This window comes from Coregonus clupeaformis, unplaced genomic scaffold (assembly GCF_020615455.1).
Source record: "Coregonus clupeaformis isolate EN_2021a unplaced genomic scaffold, ASM2061545v1 scaf0051, whole genome shotgun sequence".
NCBI classification, from domain to species: Eukaryota; Metazoa; Chordata; class Actinopteri; order Salmoniformes; family Salmonidae; genus Coregonus; species Coregonus clupeaformis.
This window is the reverse complement of record NW_025533506.1, coordinates 636,646-657,500: the sequence shown is the minus strand read 5'-3', so window position 1 is coordinate 657,500 and position 20,855 is coordinate 636,646. Positions and strand designations below refer to the sequence as shown.

At 45.8% G+C, this 20,855-nt stretch overlaps 1 protein-coding gene across 1 annotated transcript in view; it reads right to left on the bottom strand.

Annotated features, from left to right (window-relative positions):
- tbc1d2b (TBC1 domain family, member 2B) overlaps positions 1–20,855 on the bottom strand; it is a 183,728-nt gene that overhangs the window by 70,528 nt on the left and 92,345 nt on the right. The window contains exons 7-10 of the mRNA XM_045212784.1: positions 10,568–10,747; positions 7,175–7,285; positions 2,691–2,881; positions 1,009–1,078 (exon numbers count right to left, since the gene is read on the bottom strand). Of these exons, the coding sequence (XP_045068719.1) occupies positions 1,009–1,078; positions 2,691–2,881; positions 7,175–7,285; positions 10,568–10,747 (552 nt within the window). The remainder of the gene's footprint in view (positions 1–1,008; positions 1,079–2,690; positions 2,882–7,174; positions 7,286–10,567; positions 10,748–20,855) is intronic.

The following is a 20,855-nucleotide window of genomic DNA, read 5'->3' as shown; positions in this document are numbered from 1 at the left end:
AGGGAGAGAGGGAGAGAAGTGGGGAGAGAGAGGGTGGGAAGGAGGGAGAGAGTGAGAGGGAGAGAGAGGGAGATGGAGGGAGAGTGAGAGGGAGATGGAGGGAGAGTGAGAGGGAGAGAGAGGGAGATGGAGGGAGAGTGAGAGGGAGGAGGCGAGAGGGAGATGGAGGGAGAGTGAGAGGGAGGAGGCGAGAGGGAGAGAGAGGGAGGAGGGAGAGCGAGAGGGAGGGAGGGAGGGAGAGAGAGAGAGAGGGAGGAGGAGAGCGAGAGAGAGAGAGGGAGGAGGCGAGAGGGAGAGAGAGGGAGGGGGAGAGCGAGAGGGAGGGAGGGAGGGAGGGAGGGAGAGAGAGAGAGGGAGGAGGGAGAGCGAGAGAGAGAGAGGGAGGAGGGAGAGCGAGAGTGAGAGGGAGGGGGAGGGAGAGCGAGAGGGAGCGAGAGGGAGAGCGAGAGGGATGGAGGGAGGGAGGGAGGGAGGGAGGGGGAGGGAGGGAGGGGGAGGGAGGGAGAGCGAGAGGGAGGGAGGGAGAGAGAGGGGGCGAGAGATGGAGATGGAAGGAGAGTGAGAGGGAGAGCGAGGGTGAGAAGGAGGGAGAGAAGGAGGGAGAGAGAGGAAGAGAGAGAGAGAGAGAGAGGGTGGGAGAGAGAGAGAGTGCGAGAGAGAGCAAGTGGAAGGGAGGGAGAGAGGGAGGGGAGAGAGAGGGAGAGAGGAGAGGGAGGGGGAGGAGGGGGAGAGGGAGGGAGAGGAGACAGGGAGGGAGAGTGAGGGAGAGGGAGGGAAGTGGGGAGAGAGAGGGAGGGAGGGAAGGAGGGAGGGGGAGAGGGAGGGAGGGAGAGGGAGGGGGAGAGGGAGAGGGAGGGAGAGGGAGGGAGAGTGAGGGAGGGAAGTGGGGAGAGAGGGAGGGAAGGAGGGAGAGAGTGAGAGGGCGAGAGAGGGAGAGGGAGGGAGAGAGGGAGAGGGAGAGAGAGAGACAGAGAGAGAGAGAGAGAGAGATAGATAGATAGATCTCACCTTGGCTATCAGCTTTTCCTCTTCATCATCCTCCTCTGGAACCGTTTTGAAGCCAAACACATCATACTCACTGTAGAGGGGAAATAATTGAATAGATACATTGTTGTCCATTTTTAAGCTGAAATTGATCACTTTGCTGTCACAATACCCAACCTCACAATACCCAACCTCACAATACCCAACCTCACAATACCCAACCTCACAATACCCAACCTCACAATACCCAACCTCACAATACCCAACCTCACAATACCCAACCTCACAATACCCAACCTCACAATACCCAACCTCACAATACCCAACCTCACAATACCCAACCTCACACACACAAGACTGAGAGCAGCACAGCGTCGTCAGCCGTAGTGCAATTATAAAGGTTAAGTACCTTGCTTAGGGGCACAATGGCAGTGAATAGAGGAGGATCAGTGGAAAGGTCCTTATACATTGATACAGCATATATTGACTAGAGTAGTATACTAATAAACAAGTATTTAACGCTGAGATAACGGAGATGCAGAACCATCCCTATCAAAGGGTGGTTAAACCAGGGGTTGGAATAAAAATGATTTTCCAATCGTTTCGTTCTGAACAGAACCATTATTTTTTCCGTTCTGTTCGACAGTTCCAACCAGCAAAATACATTAAATTATATTTCTAAACCAGTTTGAACCCCAAAAAAGTAACTGTTTATGTCATTCCTTTCTGTTCCTTTTTCAACCTCTGAAATATACAAATATTTGTATTTATTTAACTAAACATTAAACTCCTTCACCAATCAGTGCGGTAGAGTAGGAGGAAGAGGAGGAGGAAGAGGAGGAGGCTTGAAGCATCTTGTTGATATGACCTGCATTATCTGAATTCTACCTACGGAGGAGCTTTGAATGTCTTTGAACTTCCGAGAGCTGGCTTAACGTTGGACCAGCTAGCTAGCTAACAAGCTAACAAGCTAACAAGCTTTTGTGTGCAGAGCGGCACCATAATTAAAATAAAAACACAGCTTACCTGTAGTTACTTTGTAGTTAAAAAATCCAATGTGAAACATGATAACTATAGTATCCTTAACTAACATTAAAAAGGTTACTCCATCTTGTAGTGAGTAGGCTTCTGAGGGGGAGGGGCAGGTAACCTACACGGCTGAGGGGGAGGGGGAGGGGCAGGTAACCTACCCAGCTGAGGGGGAGGGGGAGGGGGAGGTAACCTACCCAGCTGAGGGGAGGGGAGGGGGAGGAACCCTACACAGCTGAGGGGGAGGGGGAGGTAACCTACACAGCTGAGGGGGAGGGGGAGGGGGAGGTAACCTACACAGCTGAGGGGGAGGGGCAGGTAACCTACCCAGCTGAGGGGGAGGGGGAGGGGCAGGTAACCTACACAGCTGAGGGGGAGGGGCAGGTAACCTACCCAGCTGAGGGGAAGGGGGAGGGGGAGGGGGAGGTAACCTACACAGCTGAGGGGGAGGGGCAGGGGGAGGTAACCTACACAGCTGTCAGGAGGACACTGGAATACGTTTCTGAGAGACAGAGTGAGGGGGTTGTAAAGGCCCTTCGTTTTGTGGGACTGGAAAAAAAATCCCGGAACGTAAAATAAGGTTATTAACCAGTTCCCATGCTTTGAAAATAATGGTTCTGTTCCGGAACAGTATAGATCAGGTGCTATCCACCTGTAGAGCGTGTGTGTGCGTTTACCTGACAGGGTGTGGTTTAAAGACGGCATGTTCCGTAGGTTCAGTGTTGTCCAGTGCGTCCTCCAACAGTCTAGAGATGACCTCCCTGGCAGGACTCTGCTCTGAAGAGGAACACACAGGGTTCTTCAGCTCCTGAAGAAGCACCAGGTACTTACTCTCCACCTGACACAGCTTAGCCTCCAACGCCACATACTGCAACACAGACAGAGAGAGAGAGAGAGACACACAGAGACACACACAGAGAGACAGAGAGAGAGAGAGACACATAGAGAGAGAGAGAGAGAGACACACACACAGAGAGAGAGACACAGAGAGAGAGAGAGAGAGAGAGAGAGAGAGAGAGAGAGAGAGAGAGAGAGAGAGAGAGAGAGAGAGAGAAAAGAGAGAGAGAGACACACACAGAGAGACAGAGAGAGAGAGAGAGAGAGAGAGAGAGAGAGAGAGAGAGAGAGAGAGAGAGAGAGAGAGAGAGAGAGAGAGAGAGAGAGAGAGAGAGAGAGAGAGAGAGAGAGAGAGACAGAGACAGAGACAGAGAGAGACGCACAGAGAGAGACACACACAGAGAGACAGAGAGAGAGAGACACATAGAGAGAGACAGAGAGAGAAAGAGACACACAGAGAGAGAGAGAGAGAGAGAGAGACAAACAGAGAGAGAGACACACAGAGAGAGACAGAGAGAGAAAGAGACACAGAGAGAGAGAGAGAAGAGAGAGAGAGAGAGAGAGAGAGAGAGAGAGAGAGAGAGAGAGAGAGAGAGAGAGAGAGAGAGAGACACACACAGAGAGAGACAGACAGAGAGAGAGAGAGAGACACAGAGAGAGAGAGAGAGAGAGAGAGAGAGAGAGAGAGAGAGAAAGAGAGAGAGAGAGAGAGAGACAGAGAGACAGAGAGAAAGACACCAAGAGAGATAAAATAATGATATAAAAAAATTATGATTTTCCAGAGAAGATCCAGATCTCAGGGAATTAGACCAAAGTTCTCAATTGGTACAAAATATACAGTGGGGAAAAAAGTATTTAGTCAGCCACCAATTGTGCAAGTTCTCCCACTTAAAAAGATGAGAGAGGCCTGTAATTTTCATCATAGTTACACGTCAACTATGACAGACAAAATGAGATTTTTTTTTCCAGAAAATCACATTGTAGGATTTTTTATGAATTTATTTGCAAATTATGGTGGAAAATAAGTATTTGGTCACCTACAAACAAGCAAGATTTCTGGCTCTCACAGACCTGTAACTTCTTCTTTAAGAGGCTCCTCTTTCCTCCACTCGTTACCTGTATTAATGGCACCTGTTTGAACTTGTTATCAGTATAAAAGACACCTGTCCACAACCTCAAACAGTCACACTCCAAACTCCACTATGGCCAAGACCAAAGAGCTGTCAAAGGACACCAGAAACAAAATTGTAGACCTGCACCAGGCTGGGAAGACTGAATCTGCAATAGGTAAGCAGCTTGGTTTGAAGAAATCAACTGTGGGAGCAATTATTAGGAAATGGAAGACATACAAGACCACTGATAATCTCCCTCGATCTGGGGCTCCACGCAAGATCTCACCCCGTGGGGTCAAAAATGATCACAAGAACGGTGAGCAAAAATCCCAGAACCACACGGGGGACCTAGTGAATGACCTGCAGAGAGCTGGGACCAAACTAACAAAGCCTACCATCAGTAACACACTACGCCGCCAGGGACTCAAATCCCTGCAGTGCCAGACGTGTCCCCCTGCTTAAGCCAGTACATGTCCAGGCCCGTCTGAAGTTTGCTAGAGTGCATTTGGATGATCCAGAAGAGGATTGGGAGAAGTCATATGGTCAGATGAAACCAAAATAGAACTTTTTTGGTAAAAACTCAACTCGTCGTGTTTGGAGGACAAAGAATGCTGAGTTGCATCCAAAGAACACCATACCTACTGTGAAGCATGGGGGTGGAAACATCATGCTTTGGGGTTTTTCTGCAAAGGGACCAGGACGATTGATCAGTGTAAAGGAAAGAATGAATGGGGCCATGTATCGTGAGATTTTGAGTGAAAACCTCCTTCCATCAGCAAGGGCATTGAAGATGAAACGTGGCTGGGTCTTTCAGCATGACAATGATCCCAAACACACCGCCCGGGCAACGAAGGAGTGGCTTCGTAAGAAGCATTTCAAGGTCCTGGAGTGGCCTAGCCAGTCTCCAGATCTCAACCCCATAGAAAATCTTTGGAGGGAGTTGAAAGTCCGTGTTGCCCAGCGACAGCCCCAAAACATCACTGCTCTAGAAGAGATCTGCATGGGAGGAATGGGCCAAAATACCAGCAACAGTGTGTGAAAACCTTATGAAGACTTACAGAAACGTTTGACCTGTGTCATTGCAACAAAGGGTATATAACAAAGCATTGAGAAACTTTTGTTATTGACCAAATACTTATTTTCCACCATAATTTGCAAATAAATTAATAAAAAATCCTACAATGTGATTTTCTGGAAAAAAAAATCTCATTTTGTCTGTCATAGTTGACGTGTACCTATGATGAAATTTACAGGCCTCTCTCATCTTTTTAAGTGGGAGAACTTGCACAATTGGTGGCTGACTAAATCATTTTTTCCCCCACTGTATAGAGTACTGTACACACTACAATTACTTAGGTTTAAAAATAATCTCAACTGTACACCTTAAATGATGCAGTGAATGAACTGAGAGAGAAAGCACGCAGGGCATTCTAAGCCATTATAAAACAAATTTAAATTGAAATAGAGACAAGGCAAGAAGGGCCTTCTATGCCATCAAAAGGAACATAAAATTTGACATACCAATTAGGATCTGGCTAAAAATACTTGAATCAGTTATAGAACCCATTGCCCTTTATGGTTGTGAGGTCTGGGGTCCGCTCACCAACCAAGAGTTCACAAAATGGGACAAACACCAAATTGAGACTCTGCATGCAGAATTCTGCAAAAATATCCTCTGTGTACAACGTAAAACACCAAATAATGCATGCAGAGCAGAATTAGGCCGATACCCGTTAATGATCAAAATCCAGAAAAGAGCCGTTAAATTCTACAACCACCTAAAAGGAAGCGATTCCCAAACCTTCCATAACAAAGCCATCACCTACAGAGAGATGAACCTGGAGAAGAGTCCCCTAAGCAAGCTGGTCCTGGGGCTCTGTTCACAAACACAAACAGACCCCACAGAGCCCCAGGACAGCAACACAATTAGACCCAACCAAATCATGAGAAAACAACAATAATAATAATAATAATAATAATAATATGCCATTTAGCAGACGCTTTTATCCAAAGCGACTTACAGTCATGCGTGCATACATTTTTGTGTATGGGTGGTCCCGGGGATCGAACCCACTACCTTGGCGTTACGAGCGCCGTGCTCTACCAGCTGAGCTACAAAATCCGGGGAGGGGAGGAACCTCTCTCATCCATTTATATGCAGATAATAGTCTTATACTCAGCTGGCCCCTCCCCGGATTTTGTGTTAATTACTACCTCTGAGGGTTTAGAGCTTGAGGTAGTCACCTCATACAAGTACTTGGGAGTACGGCTAGACGGTACACTGTCCTTCTCTCAGCACATATCAAAGGTGTCTCTTTATGTAGTGTTGTGGTGTCTCTCTTTATGTAGTGTTGTGGTGTCTCTTTATGTAGTGTTGTGGTGTCTCTCTTTATGTAGTGTTGTGGTGTCTCTCTTTATGTAGTGTTGTGGTGTATCTCTTTATGTAGTGTTGGTGTCTCTCTTTATGTAGTGTTGTGGTGTCTCTTTATGTAGTGTTGTGGCGTCTCTCTTTATGTAGTGTTGTGGTGTCTCTCTGTATGTAGTGTTGTGGTGTCTCTCTTTATGTAGTGTTGTGGCGTCTCTCTTTATGTAGTGTTGTGGTGTCTCTCTCTTATGTAGTGTTGTGGCGTCTCTCTTTATGTAGTGTTGTGGCGTCTCTCTTTATGTAGTGTTGTGGTGTCTCTCTTGTATGTAGTGTTGTGGTGTCTCTCTTTATGTAGTGTTGTGGCGTCTCTCTTTATGTAGTGTTGTGGCGTCTCTCTTTATGTAGTGTTGTGGTGTCTCTCTTTATGTAGTGTTGTGGTGTCTCTTTATGTAGTGTTGTGGCGTCTCTCTTTATGTAGTGTTGTGGCGTCTCTCTTTATGTAGTGTTGTGGCGTCTCTCTTATGTAGTGTTGTGGTGTCTCTCTTTATGTAGTGTTGTGGCGTCTCTCTTTATGTAGTGTTGTGGCGTCTCTCTTTATGTAGTGTTGTGGCGTCTCTCTTTATGTAGTGTTGTGGCGTCTCTCTTTATGTAGTGTTGTGGTGTCTCTCTTTATGTAGTGTTGTGGCGTCTCTCTTGTTGTGATGTGTTTTGTCCTATATTTTTATTTTAAATCCCAGCCCCCATCCCCGCAGGAGGCCTTTTGCCTTTTGGTAGGCCGTCATTGTAAATAAGAATGTGTTCTTGACTGACTTGCCCAGTTAAATAAAGGTTCAATAATCAATAGTACCTTGGCCTCCAGAGTTTTCTCCCTGGCCTCAGCATTCCTCAGTAGAATAGTCAGCTCCAGGATCTCTTTATTCAGGAACTTGTTCTGGGATTTATAGCCTTGAACACTGTCCTGAAAATGGAAATACCGTTGTATAAGCACCATAAAAAGTATCATCATAACATGAGAAGCAGGATATAACAGGGATAGTTACAGGGCGTAACTGACTACAGTCAAAGCTCCAAAACTGCTGAGGTCACTGGGTTTACAGTTACCGTTCATTTCCTTCCTCTCTACTAAGTCTTCATCTTCTCTGCTTCTCTATGCATTCCCATGTTACCACACCCCACCAGCCCCGTGTTATTACTACACCCCACCAGCCCCGTGTTATTACTACACCCCACCAGCCCCGTGTTATTACTACACCCCACCAGCCCAGTGTTATTACCACACCCCACCAGCCCCGTGTTATTACTACACCCCACCAGCCCCGTGTTATTACTACACCCCACCAGCCCCGTGTTATTACTACACCCCACCAGCCCCGTGTTATTACTACACCCCACCAGCCCCGTGTTATTACTACACCCCACCAGCCCCGTGTTATTACCACACCCCACCAGCCCCGTGTTATTACCACACCCCACCAGCCCCGTGTTATTACTACACCCCACCAGCCCCGTGTTATTACTACACCCCACCAGCCCCCGTGTTATTACCACACCCCACCAGCCCCGTGTTATTACCACACCCCACCAGCCCCGTGTTATTACTACACCCCACCAGCCCCGTGTTATTACTACACCCCACCAGCCCCGTGTTATTACTACACCCCACCAGCCCCGTGTTATTACTACACCCCACCAGCCCCGTGTTATTACCACACCCCACCAGCCCCGTGTTATTACTACACCCCACCAGCCCCGTGTTATTACCACACCCCACCAGCCCCGTGTTATTACTACACCCCACCAGCCCCGTGTTATTACTACACCCCACCAGCCCCGTGTTATTACCACACCCCACCAGCCCCGTGTTATTACCACACCCCACCAGCCCCGTGTTATTACCACACCCCACCAGCCCCGTGTTATTACTACACCCCACCAGCCCCGTGTTATTACCACACCCCACCAGCCCCGTGTTATTACTACACCCCACCAGCCCCGTGTTATTACCACACCCCACCAGCCCCGTGTTATTACCACACCCCACCAGACCCGTGTTATTACTACACCCCACCAGCCCGTGTTATTACCACACCCCACCAGACCCGTGTTATTACTACACCCCACCAGACCCGTGTTATTACCACACCCCACCAGCCCCGTGTTATTACTACACCCCACCAGCCCCGTGTTATTACTACACCCCACCAGCCCCGTGTTATTACCACACCCCACCAGCCCCGTGTTATTACTACACCCCACCAGCCCCGTGTTATTACTACACCCCACCAGCCCCGTGTTATTACTACACCCCACCAGCCCTGTGTCCCTGTACCCTGAGGTTGTAATCACCCCATCAGCCCTGTGTCTCTGTACCCTGAGGTTGTAATCACCCCACCAGCCCTGTGTCTCTGTACCCTGAGGTTGTAATCACCCCATCAGCCCTGTGTCTCTGTACCCTGAGGTTGTAATCACCCCACCAGCCCTGTGTCTCTGTACCCTGAGGTTGTAATCACCACATCAGCCCTGTGTCTCTGTACCCTGAGGTTGTAATCACCCCACCAGCCCTGTGTCTCTGTACCCTGAGGTTGTAATCACCCCATCAGCCCTGTGTCTCTGTACCCTGAGGTTGTAATCACCCCACCAGCCCTGTGTCTCTGTACCCTGAGGTTGTAATCACCCCATCAGCCCTGTGTCTCTGTACCCTGAGGTTGTAATCACCCCACCAGCCCCGTGTCTCTGTACCTTGAGGTTGTAATCACCCCACCAGCCCTGTGTCTCTGTACCCTGAGGTTGTAATCACCGCACCAGCCCCGTGTCTCTGTACCCTGAGGTTGTAATCACCCCACCAGCCCTGTGTCTCTGTACCCTGAGGTTGTAATCACCCCACCAGCCCTGTGTCTCTGTACCCTGAGGTTGTAATCACCCCACCAGCCCTGTGTCTCTGTACCCTGAGGTTGTAATCACCCCACCAGCCCTGTGTCTCTGTACCCTGAGGTTGTAATCACCCCACCAGCCCTGTGTCTCTGTACCCTGAGGTTGTAATCACCCCACCAGCCCTGTGTCTCTGTACCGTGAGGTTGTAATCAACCTACCAGAGTTATTACTGTGTGGTTCTGTACATTTAACCAAGACCCAACCCCCCCACCAGCCCTGTGTTATTACTACACCCCACCAGCCCTGTGTCTCTGTACCCTGAGGTTGTAATCACCCCATCAGCCCTGTGTCTCTGTACCCTGAGGTTGTAATCACCCCATCAGCCCTGTGTCTCTGTACCCTGAGGTTGTAATCACCCCACCAGCCCTGTGTCTCTGTACCCTGAGGTTGTAATCACCCCACCAGCCCTGTGTCTCTGTACCCTGAGGTTGTAATCACCCCACCAGCCCCGTGTCTCTGTACCCTGAGGTTGTAATCACCCCACCAGCCCTGTGTCTCTGTACCCTGAGGTTGTAATCACCCCACCAGCCCTGTGTCTCTGTACCCTGAGGTTGTAATCACCCCACCAGCCCTGTGTCTCTGTACCGTGAGGTTGTAATCACCCCACCAGCCCTGTGTCTCTGTACCCTGAGGTTGTAATCACCCCACCAGCCCTGTGTCTCTGTACCGTGAGGTTGTAATCACCCCACCAGTCCTGTGTCTCTGTACCGTGAGGTTGTAATCACCCCACCAGCCCTGTGTCTCTGTACCGTGAGGTTGTAATCAACCTACCAGAGTTATTACTGTGTGGTTCTGTACATTTAACCAAGACCCAACCCCCCCACCAGCCCTGTGTCTCTGTACCCATTTAACCAAGACCCAACCCCCCCACCAGCCCTGTGTCTCTGTACCCATTTAACCAAGACCCAACCCCCCCACCAGCCCTGTGTCTCTGTACCCATTTAACCAAGACCCAACCCCCCACCAGCCCTGTGTCTCTGTACCCATTTAACCAAGACCCAACCCCCCCCACCAGCCCTGTGTCTCTGTACCCATTTAACCAAGACCCAACCCCCCCACCAGACCTGTGTCTCTGTACCCATTTAACCAAGACCCAACCCCCCCACCAGCCCTGTGTCTCTGTACCCATTTAACCAAGACCCAACCCCCCCACCAGACCTGTGTCTCTGTACCCATTTAACCAAGACCCAACCCCCCCACCAGCCCTGTGTCTCTGTACCCATTTAACCAAGACCCAACCCCCCCACCAGCCCTGTGTCTCTGTACCCATTTAACCAAGACCCAACCCCCCCACCAGCCCTGGTTGTACCTTGAGGTTGTTTATCTCCTGTTGCTGGCTGGCGGGGGGTGGGGCTGAGCTGCAGTCCTGGAGCGGGGGGGTGTTCCCGTCTGCTCCCTGGGGGGGTGTCTGGGACAGTTTAATGATGACCTCGTCTTTGGCCTGGATGGTCTCCATCAGCATGCTCAGCTGCTCATTGATCTCCCCAACCTAGAGGACAACAACAATATTAACCCTAACCCCACCTAGAGGATAACAATATTAACCCTAACCCCACCTAGAGGATAACAACATTAACCCTAACCCCACCTAGAGGATAACAACAATATTAACCCTAACCCCACCTAGAGGATAACAATATTAACCCTAACCCCACCTAGAGGATAACAACAATATTAACCCTAACCCCACCAAGAGGATAACAATATTAACCCTAACCCCACCTAGAGGACAACAACAATATTAACCCTAACCCCACCTAGAGGAAAACAACAATATTAACCCTAACCCCACCTAGAGGACAACAATATTAACCCTAACCCCACCTAGAGGATAACAATATTAACCCTAACCCCACCTAGAGGATAACAACAATATTAACCCTAACCCCACCTAGAGGATAACAATATTAACCCTAACCCCACCTAGAGGACAACAACAATATTAACCCTAACCCCACCTAGAGGAAAACAACAATATTAACCCTAACCCCACCTAGAGGAAAACAACAATATTAACCCTAACCCCACCTAGAGGATAACAATATTAACCCTAACCCCACCTAGAGGATAACAATATTAACCCTAACCCCACCTAGAGGATAACAACAATATTAACCCTAACCCCACCTAGAGGACAACAACAATATTAACCCTAACCCCACCTAGAGGATAACAATATTAACCCTAACCCCACCTAGAGGATAACAATATTAACCCTAACCCCACCTAGAGGATAACAATATTAACCCTAACCCCACCTAGAGGATAACAACAATATTAACCCTAACCCCACCTAGAGGATAACAATATTAACCCTAACCCCACCTAGAGGACAACAACAATATTAACCCTAACCCCACCTAGAGGATAACAATATTAACCCTAACCCCACCTAGAGGATAACAACAATATTAACCCTAACCCCACCTAGAGGATAACAACAATATTAACCCTAACCCCACCTAGAGGATAACAATATTAACCCTAACCCCACCTAGAGGATAACAACAATATTAACCCTAACCCCCACCTAGAGGATAACAATATTAACCCTAACCCCACCTAGAGGACAACAACAATATTAACCCTAACCCCACCCAGAGGACAACAACAATATTAACCCTAACCCCACCTAGAGGACAACAACAATATTAACCCCTAACCCCACCTAGAGGATAACAATATTAACCCTAACCCCACCTAGAGGATAACAATATTAACCCTAACCCCCACCTAGAGGACAACAACAATATTAACCCTAACCCCACCTAGAGGATAACAATATTAACCCTAACCCCACCTAGAGGATAACAATATTAACCCTAACCCCACCTAGAGGACAACAACAATATTAACCCTAACCCCACCTAGAGGATAACAATATTAACCCTAACCCCACCTAGAGGACAACAACAATATTAACCCTAACCCCACCTAGAGGACAACAACAATATTAACCCTAACCCCACCTAGAGGATAACAATATTAACCCTAACCCCACCTAGAGGACAACAATATTAACCCTAACCCCACCTAGAGGATAACAACAAATTAACCCTAACCCCACCTAGAGGACAACAACAATATTAACCCTAACCCCACCTAGAGGGATAACAATATTAACCCTAACCCCACCTAGAGGACAACAACAATATTAACCCTAACCCCACCTAGAGGACAACAACAATATTAACCCTAACCCCACCTAGAGGATAACAATATTAACCCTAACCCCACCTAGAGGACAACAACAATATTAACCCTAACCCCACCTAGAGGATAACAATATTAACCCTAACCCCACCTAGAGGATAACAATATTAACCCTAACCCCACCTAGAGGATAACAACAATATTAACCCTAACCCCACCTAGAGGACAACAACAATATTAACCCTAACCCCACCTAGAGAACAACAACAATATTAACCCTAACCCCACCTAGAGGACAACAACAATATTAACCCTAACCCCACCTAGAGGATAACAATATTAACCCTAACCCCACCTAGAGGACAACAACAATATTAACCCTAACCCCACCTAGAGGATAACAACAATATTAACCCTAACCCCACCCAGAGGATAACAATATTAACCCTAACCCCACCTAGAGGATAACAATATTAACCCTAACCCCACCTAGAGGATAACAACAATATTAACCCTAACCCCACCTAGAGGATAACAACTATTAACCCTAACCCCACCTAGAGGGATAACAATATTAACCCTAACCCCACCTAGAGGACAACAATATTAACCCTAACCCCACCTAGAGGGATAACAATATTAACCCTAACCCCACCTAGAGGATAACAATATTAACCCTAACCCCACCTAGAGGATAACAATATTAACCCTAACCCCACCTAGAGGGATAACAACAATATTAACCCTAACCCCACCTAGAGGACAACAACAATATTAACCCTAACCCCACCTAGAGGACAACAACAATATTAACCCTAACCCCCACCTAGAGGATAACAATATTAACCCTAACCCCACCTAGAGGACAACAATATTAACCCTAACCCCACCTAGAGGATAACAATATTAACCCTAACCCCACCTAGAGGATAACAACAATATTAACCCTAACCCCACCCAGAGGATAACAACAATATTAACCCTAACCCCACCTAGAGGATAACAACAATATTAACCCTAACCCCACCTAGAGGACAACAACAATATTAACCCTAACCCCACCTAGAGGACAACAACAATATTAACCCTAACCCCACCTAGAGGACAACAACAATATTAACCCCTAACCCCACCTAGAGGACAACAATATTAACCCTAACCCCACCTAGAGGACAACAACAATATTAACCCTAACCCCACCTAGAGGATAACAATATTAACCCTAACCCCACCTAGAGGACAACAACAATATTAACCCTAACCCCACCTAGAGGACAACAATATTAACCCTAACCCCACCTAGAGGACAACAACAATATTAACCCTAACCCCACCTAGAGGATAACAATATTAACCCTAACCCCACCTAGAGGATAACAATATTAACCCTAACCCCACCTAGAGGACAACAACAATATTAACCCTAACCCCACCTAGAGGATAACAATATTAACCCTAACCCCACCTAGAGGACAACAACAATATTAACCCTAACCCCACCTAGAGGATAACAATATTAACCCTAACCCCACCTAGAGGATAACAACAATATTAACCCTAACCCCACCTAGAGGATAACAATATTAACCCTAACCCCACCTAGAGGATAACAATATATAACCCTAACCCCACCTAGAGGATAACAACAATATTAACCCTAACCCCACCTAGAGGATAACAACAATATTAACCCTAACCCCACCTAGAGGATAACAACAATATTAACCCTAACCCCACCTAGAGGACAACAACAATATTAACCCTAACCCCACCTAGAGGGACAACAACAATATTAACCTAACCCCACCTAGAGGATAACAACAATATTAACCCTAACCCCACCTAGAGGATAACAATATTAACTCTAACCCCACCTAGAGGATAACAATATTAACCCTAACCCCACCTAGAGGACAACAACAATATTAACCCTAACCCCACCTAGAGGACAACAACAATATTAACCCTAACCCCACCTAGAGGACAACCATATTAACCCTAACCCCACCTAGAGGACAACAATATTAACCCTAACCCCACCTAGAGGATAACAATATTAACCCCTAACCCCACCTAGAGGACAACAATATTAACCCTAACCCCACCTAGAGGATAACAATATTAACCCTAACCCCACCTAGAGGATAACAACAATATTAACCCTAACCCCACCTAGAGGACAACAACAATATTAACCCTAACCCCACCTAGAGGATAACAACAATATTAACCCTAACCCCACCTAGAGGATAACAACAATATTAACCCTAACCCCACCTAGAGGACAACAACAATATTAACCCTAACCCCACCTAGAGGATAACAATATTAACCCTAACCCCACCTAGAGGACAACAACAATATTAACCCTAACCCCACCTAGAGGACAACAACAATATTAACCCTAACCCCACCTAGAGGATAACAATATTAACCCTAACCCCACCTAGAGGATAACAATATTAACCCTAACCCCACCTAGAGGATAACAACAATATTAACCCTAACCCCCACCTAGAGGACAACAACAATATTAACCCCTAACCCCACCTAGAGGACAACAATATTAACCCTAACCCCACCTAGAGGACAACAACAATATTAACCCTAACCCCACCTAGAGGATAACAATATTAACCCTAACCCCACCTAGAGGACAACAACAATATTAACCCCTAACCCCACCTAGAGGACAACAATATTAACCCTAACCCCACCTAGAGGGACAACAACAATATTAACCCTAACCCCACCTAGAGGATAACAATATTAACCCTAACCCCACCTAGAGGATAACAATATTAACCCTAACCCCACCTAGAGGACAACAACAATATTAACCCTAACCTCACCCTAGAGGATAACAATATTAACCCTAACCCCACCTAGAGGACAACAACAATATTAACCCTAACCCCACCTAGAGGATAACAATATTAACCCTAACCCCACCTAGAGGATAACAACAATATTAACCCTAACCCCACCTAGAGGATAACAATATTAACCCTAACCCCACCTAGAGGATAACAATATATAACCTAACCCCACCTAGAGGATAACAACAATATTAACCCTAACCCCACCTAGAGGATAACAACAATATTAACCCTAACCCCACCTAGAGGATAACAACAATATTAACCCTAACCCCACCTAGAGGACAACAACAATATTAACCCTAACCCCACCTAGAGGACAACAACAATATTAACCCTAACCCCACCTAGAGGATAACAACAATATTAACCCTAACCCCACCTAGAGGATAACAATATTAACCCTAACCCCACCTAGAGGATAACAATATTAACCCTAACCCCACCTAGAGGACAACAACTATTAACCCTAACCCCACCTAGAGGACAACAACAATATTAACCCTAACCCCACCTAGAGGACAACAATATTAACCCTAACCCCACCTAGAGGACAACAATATTAACCCTAACCCCACCTAGAGGATAACAATATTAACCCTAACCCCACCTAGAGGACAACAATATTAACCCTAACCCCACCTAGAGGATAACAATATTAACCCTAACCCCACCTAGAGGACAACAACAATATTAACCCTAACCCCACCTAGAGGACAACAACAATATTAACCCTAACCCCACCTAGAGGATAACAATATTAACCCTAACCCCACCTAGAGGATAACAACAATATTAACCCTAACCCCACCTAGAGGATAACAACAATATTAACCCTAACCCCACCTAGAGGACAACAACAATATTAACCCTAACCCCACCTAGAGGATAACAATATTAACCCTAACCCCACCTAGAGGACAACAACAATATTAACCCTAACCCCACCTAGAGGATAACAATATTAACCCTAACCCCACCTAGAGGATAACAACAATATTAACCCTAACCCCACCTAGAGGATAACAATATTAACCCTAACCCCACCTAGAGGATAACAATATTAACCCTAACCCCACCTAGAGGACAACAACAATATTAACCCTAACCCCACCTAGAGGATAACAATATTAACCCTAACCCCACACAGAGGACAACAACAATATTAACCCTAACCCCACCTAGAGGATAACAATATTAACCCTAACTCCCACCTAGAGGATAACAATATTAACCCTAACCCCACCTAGAGGGATAACAATATTAACCCTAACCCCACCTAGAGGAAAACAATATTAACCCCTAACCCCACCTAGAGGACAACAACAATATTAACCCTAACCCCACCTAGAGGATAACAATATTAACCCCTAACCCCACCTAGAGGATAACAATATTAACCCTAACCCCACCTAGAGGACAACAACAATATTAACCCTAACCCCACCTAGAGGATAACAATATTAACCCTAACCCCACCTAGAGGACAACAACAATATTAACCCTAACCCCACCTAGAGGATAACAATATTAACCCTAACCCCACCTAGAGGATAACAACAATATTAACCCTAACCCCACCTAGAGGATAACAATATTAACCCTAACCCCACCTAGAGGACAACAATATTAACCCTAACCCCACCTAGAGGATAACAATATTAACCCTAACCCCACCTAGAGGACAACAATATTAACCCTAACCCCACCTAGAGGATAACAATATTAACCCTAACCCCACCTAGAGGATAACAACAATATTAACCCTAACCCCACCTAGAGGACAACAATATTAACCCTAACCCCACCTAGAGGATAACAACAATATTAACCCTAACCCCACCTAGAGGACAACAACAATATTAACCCTAACCCCACCTAGAGGATAACAATATTAACCCTAACCCCACCTAGAGGGACAACAACAATATTAACCCTAACCCCACCTAGAGGACAACAACAATATTAACCCTAACCCCACCTAGAGGATAACAATATTAACCCTAACCCCACCTAGAGGACAACAACAATATTAACCCTAACCCCACCTAGAGGATAACAATATTAACCCTAACCCCACCTAGAGGATAACAATATTAACCCTAACCCCACCTAGAGGATAACAACAATATTAACCCTAACCCCACCTAGAGGACAACAACAATATTAACCCTAACCCCACCTAGAGAACAACAACAATATTAACCCTAACCCCACCTAGAGGACAACAACAATATTAACCCTAACCCCACCTAGAGGATAACAATATTAACCCTAACCCCACCTAGAGGACAACAACAATATTAACCCTAACCCCACCTAGAGGATAACAACAATATTAACCCTAACCCCACCTAGAGGATAACAATATTAACCCTAACCCCACCTAGAGGATAACAATATTAACCCTAACCCCACCTAGAGGATAACAACAATATTAACCCTAACCCCACCTAGAGGATAACAATATTAACCCTAACCCCACCTAGAGGACAACAATATTAACCCTAACCCCACCTAGAGGATAACAATATTAACCCTAACCCCACCTAGAGGATAACAATATTAACCCTAACCCCACCTAGAGGATAACAATATTAACCCTAACCCCACCTAGAGGATAACAACAATATTAACCCTAACCCCACCTAGAGGACAACAACAATATTAACCCTAACCCCACCTAGAGGACAACAACAATATTAACCCTAACCCCACCTAGAGGATAACAATATTAACCCTAACCCCACCTAGAGGATAACAATATTAACCCTAACCCCACCTAGAGGATAACAATATTAACCCTAACCCCACCTAGAGGATAACAACAATATTAACCCTAACCCCACCCAGAGGATAACAACAATATTAGCCCTAACCCCACCTAGAGGATAACAACAATATTAACCCTAACCCCACCTAGAGGACAACAACAATATTAACCCTAACCCCACCTAGAGGACAACAACAATATTAACCCTAACCCCACCTAGAGGACAACAACAATATTAACCCTAACCCCACCTAGAGGACAACAATATTAACCCTAACCCCACCTAGAGGACAACAACAATATTAACCCTAACCCCACCTAGAGGATAACAATATTAACCCTAACCCCACCTAGAGGACAACAACAATATTAACCCTAACCCCACCTAGAGGACAACAATATTAACCCTAACCCCACCAAGAGGACAACAACAATATTAACCCTAACCCCACCTAGAGGATAACAATATTAACCCTAACCCCACCTAGAGGATAACAATATTAACCCTAACCCCACCTAGAGGACAACAACAATATTAACCCTAACCCCACCTAGAGGATAACAATATTAACCCTAACCCCACCTAGAGGACAACAACAATATTAACCCTAACCCCACCTAGAGGATAACAATATTAACCCTAACCCCACCTAGAGGATAACAACAATATTAACCCTAACCCCACCTAGAGGATAACAATATTAACCCTAACCCCACCTAGAGGATAACAATATATAACCCTAACCCCACCTAGAGGATAACAACAATATTAACCCTAACCCCACCTAGAGGATAACAACAATATTAACCCTAACCCCACCTAGAGGATAACAACAATATTAACCCTAACCCCACCTAGAGGACAACAACAATATTAACCCTAACCCCACCTAGAGGACAACAACAATATTAACCCTAACCCCACCTAGAGGATAACAACAATATTAACCCTAACCCCACCTAGAGGATAACAATATTAACCCTAACCCCACCTAGAGGATAACAATATTAACCCTAACCCCACCTAGAGGACAACAAATATTAACCCTAACCCCACCTAGAGGACAACAACAATATTAACCCTAACCCCACCTAGAGGGACAACAATATTAACCCTAACCCCACCTAAAGGACAACAATATTAACCCCTAACCCCACCTAGAGGATAACAATATTAACCCTAACCCCACCTAGAGGACAAACAATATTAACCCTAACCCCACCTAGAGGATAACAACAATATTAACCCCTAACCCCACCTAGAGGACAACAACAATATTAACCCTAACCCCACCTAGAGGATAACAACAATATTAACCCTAACCCTCCTAGAGGATAACAACAATATTAACCCTAACCCCACCTAGAGGACAACAACAATATTAACCCTAACCCCACCTAGAGGATAACAATATTAACCCTAACCCCACCTAGAGGACAACAACAATATTAACCCTAACCCCACCTAGAGGACAACAACAATATTAACCCTAACCCCACCTAGAGGATAACAATATTAACCCTAACCCCACCTAGAGGATAACAACAATATTAACCCTAACCCCACCTAGAGGATAACAACAATATTAACCCTAACCCCACCTAGAGGACAACAACAATATTAACCCTAACCCCACCTAGAGGACAACAATATTAACCCTAACCCCACCTAGAGGACAACAACAATATTAACCCAAACCCCACCTAGAGGATAACAATATTAACCCTAACCCCACCTAGAGGACAACAACAATATTAACCCTAACCCCACCTAGAGGACAACAATATTAACCCCTAACCCCCACCTAGAGGACAACAACAATATTAACCCTAACCCCACCTAGAGGATAACAATATTAACCCTAACCCCACCTAGAGGATAACAATATTAACCCTAACCCCACCTAGAGGACAACAACAATATTAACCCTAACCCCACCTAGAGGATAACAATATTAACCCTAACCCCACCTAGAGGACAACAACAATATTAACCCTAACCCCACCTAGAGGATAACAATATTAACCCTAACCCCACCTAGAGGATAACAACAATATTAACCCTAACCCCACCTAGAGGATAACAATATTAACCCTAACCCCACCTAGAGGATAACAATATATAACCCTAACCCCACCTAGAGGATAACAACAATATTAACCCTAACCCCACCTAGAGGATAACAACAATATTAACCCTAACCCCACCTAGAGGATAACAACAATATTAACCCTAACCCCACCTAGAGGATAACAATATTAACCCTAACCCCACCTAGAGGACAACAACAATATTAACCCTAACCCCACCTAGAGGACAACAACAATATTAACCCTAACCCCACCTAGAGGACAACAATATTAACCCTAACCCCACCTAGAGGACAACAATATTAACCCTAACCCCACCTAGAGGATAACAATATTAACCCTAACCCCACCTAGAGGACAACAATATTAACCCTAACCCCACCTAGAGGATAACAATATTAACCCTAACCCCACCTAGAGGATAACAACAATATTAACCCTAACCCCACCTAGAGGACAACAACAATATTAACCCTAACCCCACCTAGAGGATAACAACAATATTAACCCTAACCCCACCTAGAGGATAACAACAATATTAACCCTAACCCCACCTAGAGGACAACAACAATATTAACCCTAACCCCACCTAGAGGATAACAATATTAACCCTAACCCCACCTAGAGGACAACAACAATATTAACCCTAACCCCACCTAGAGGACAACAACAATATTAACCCTAACCCCACCTAGAGGATA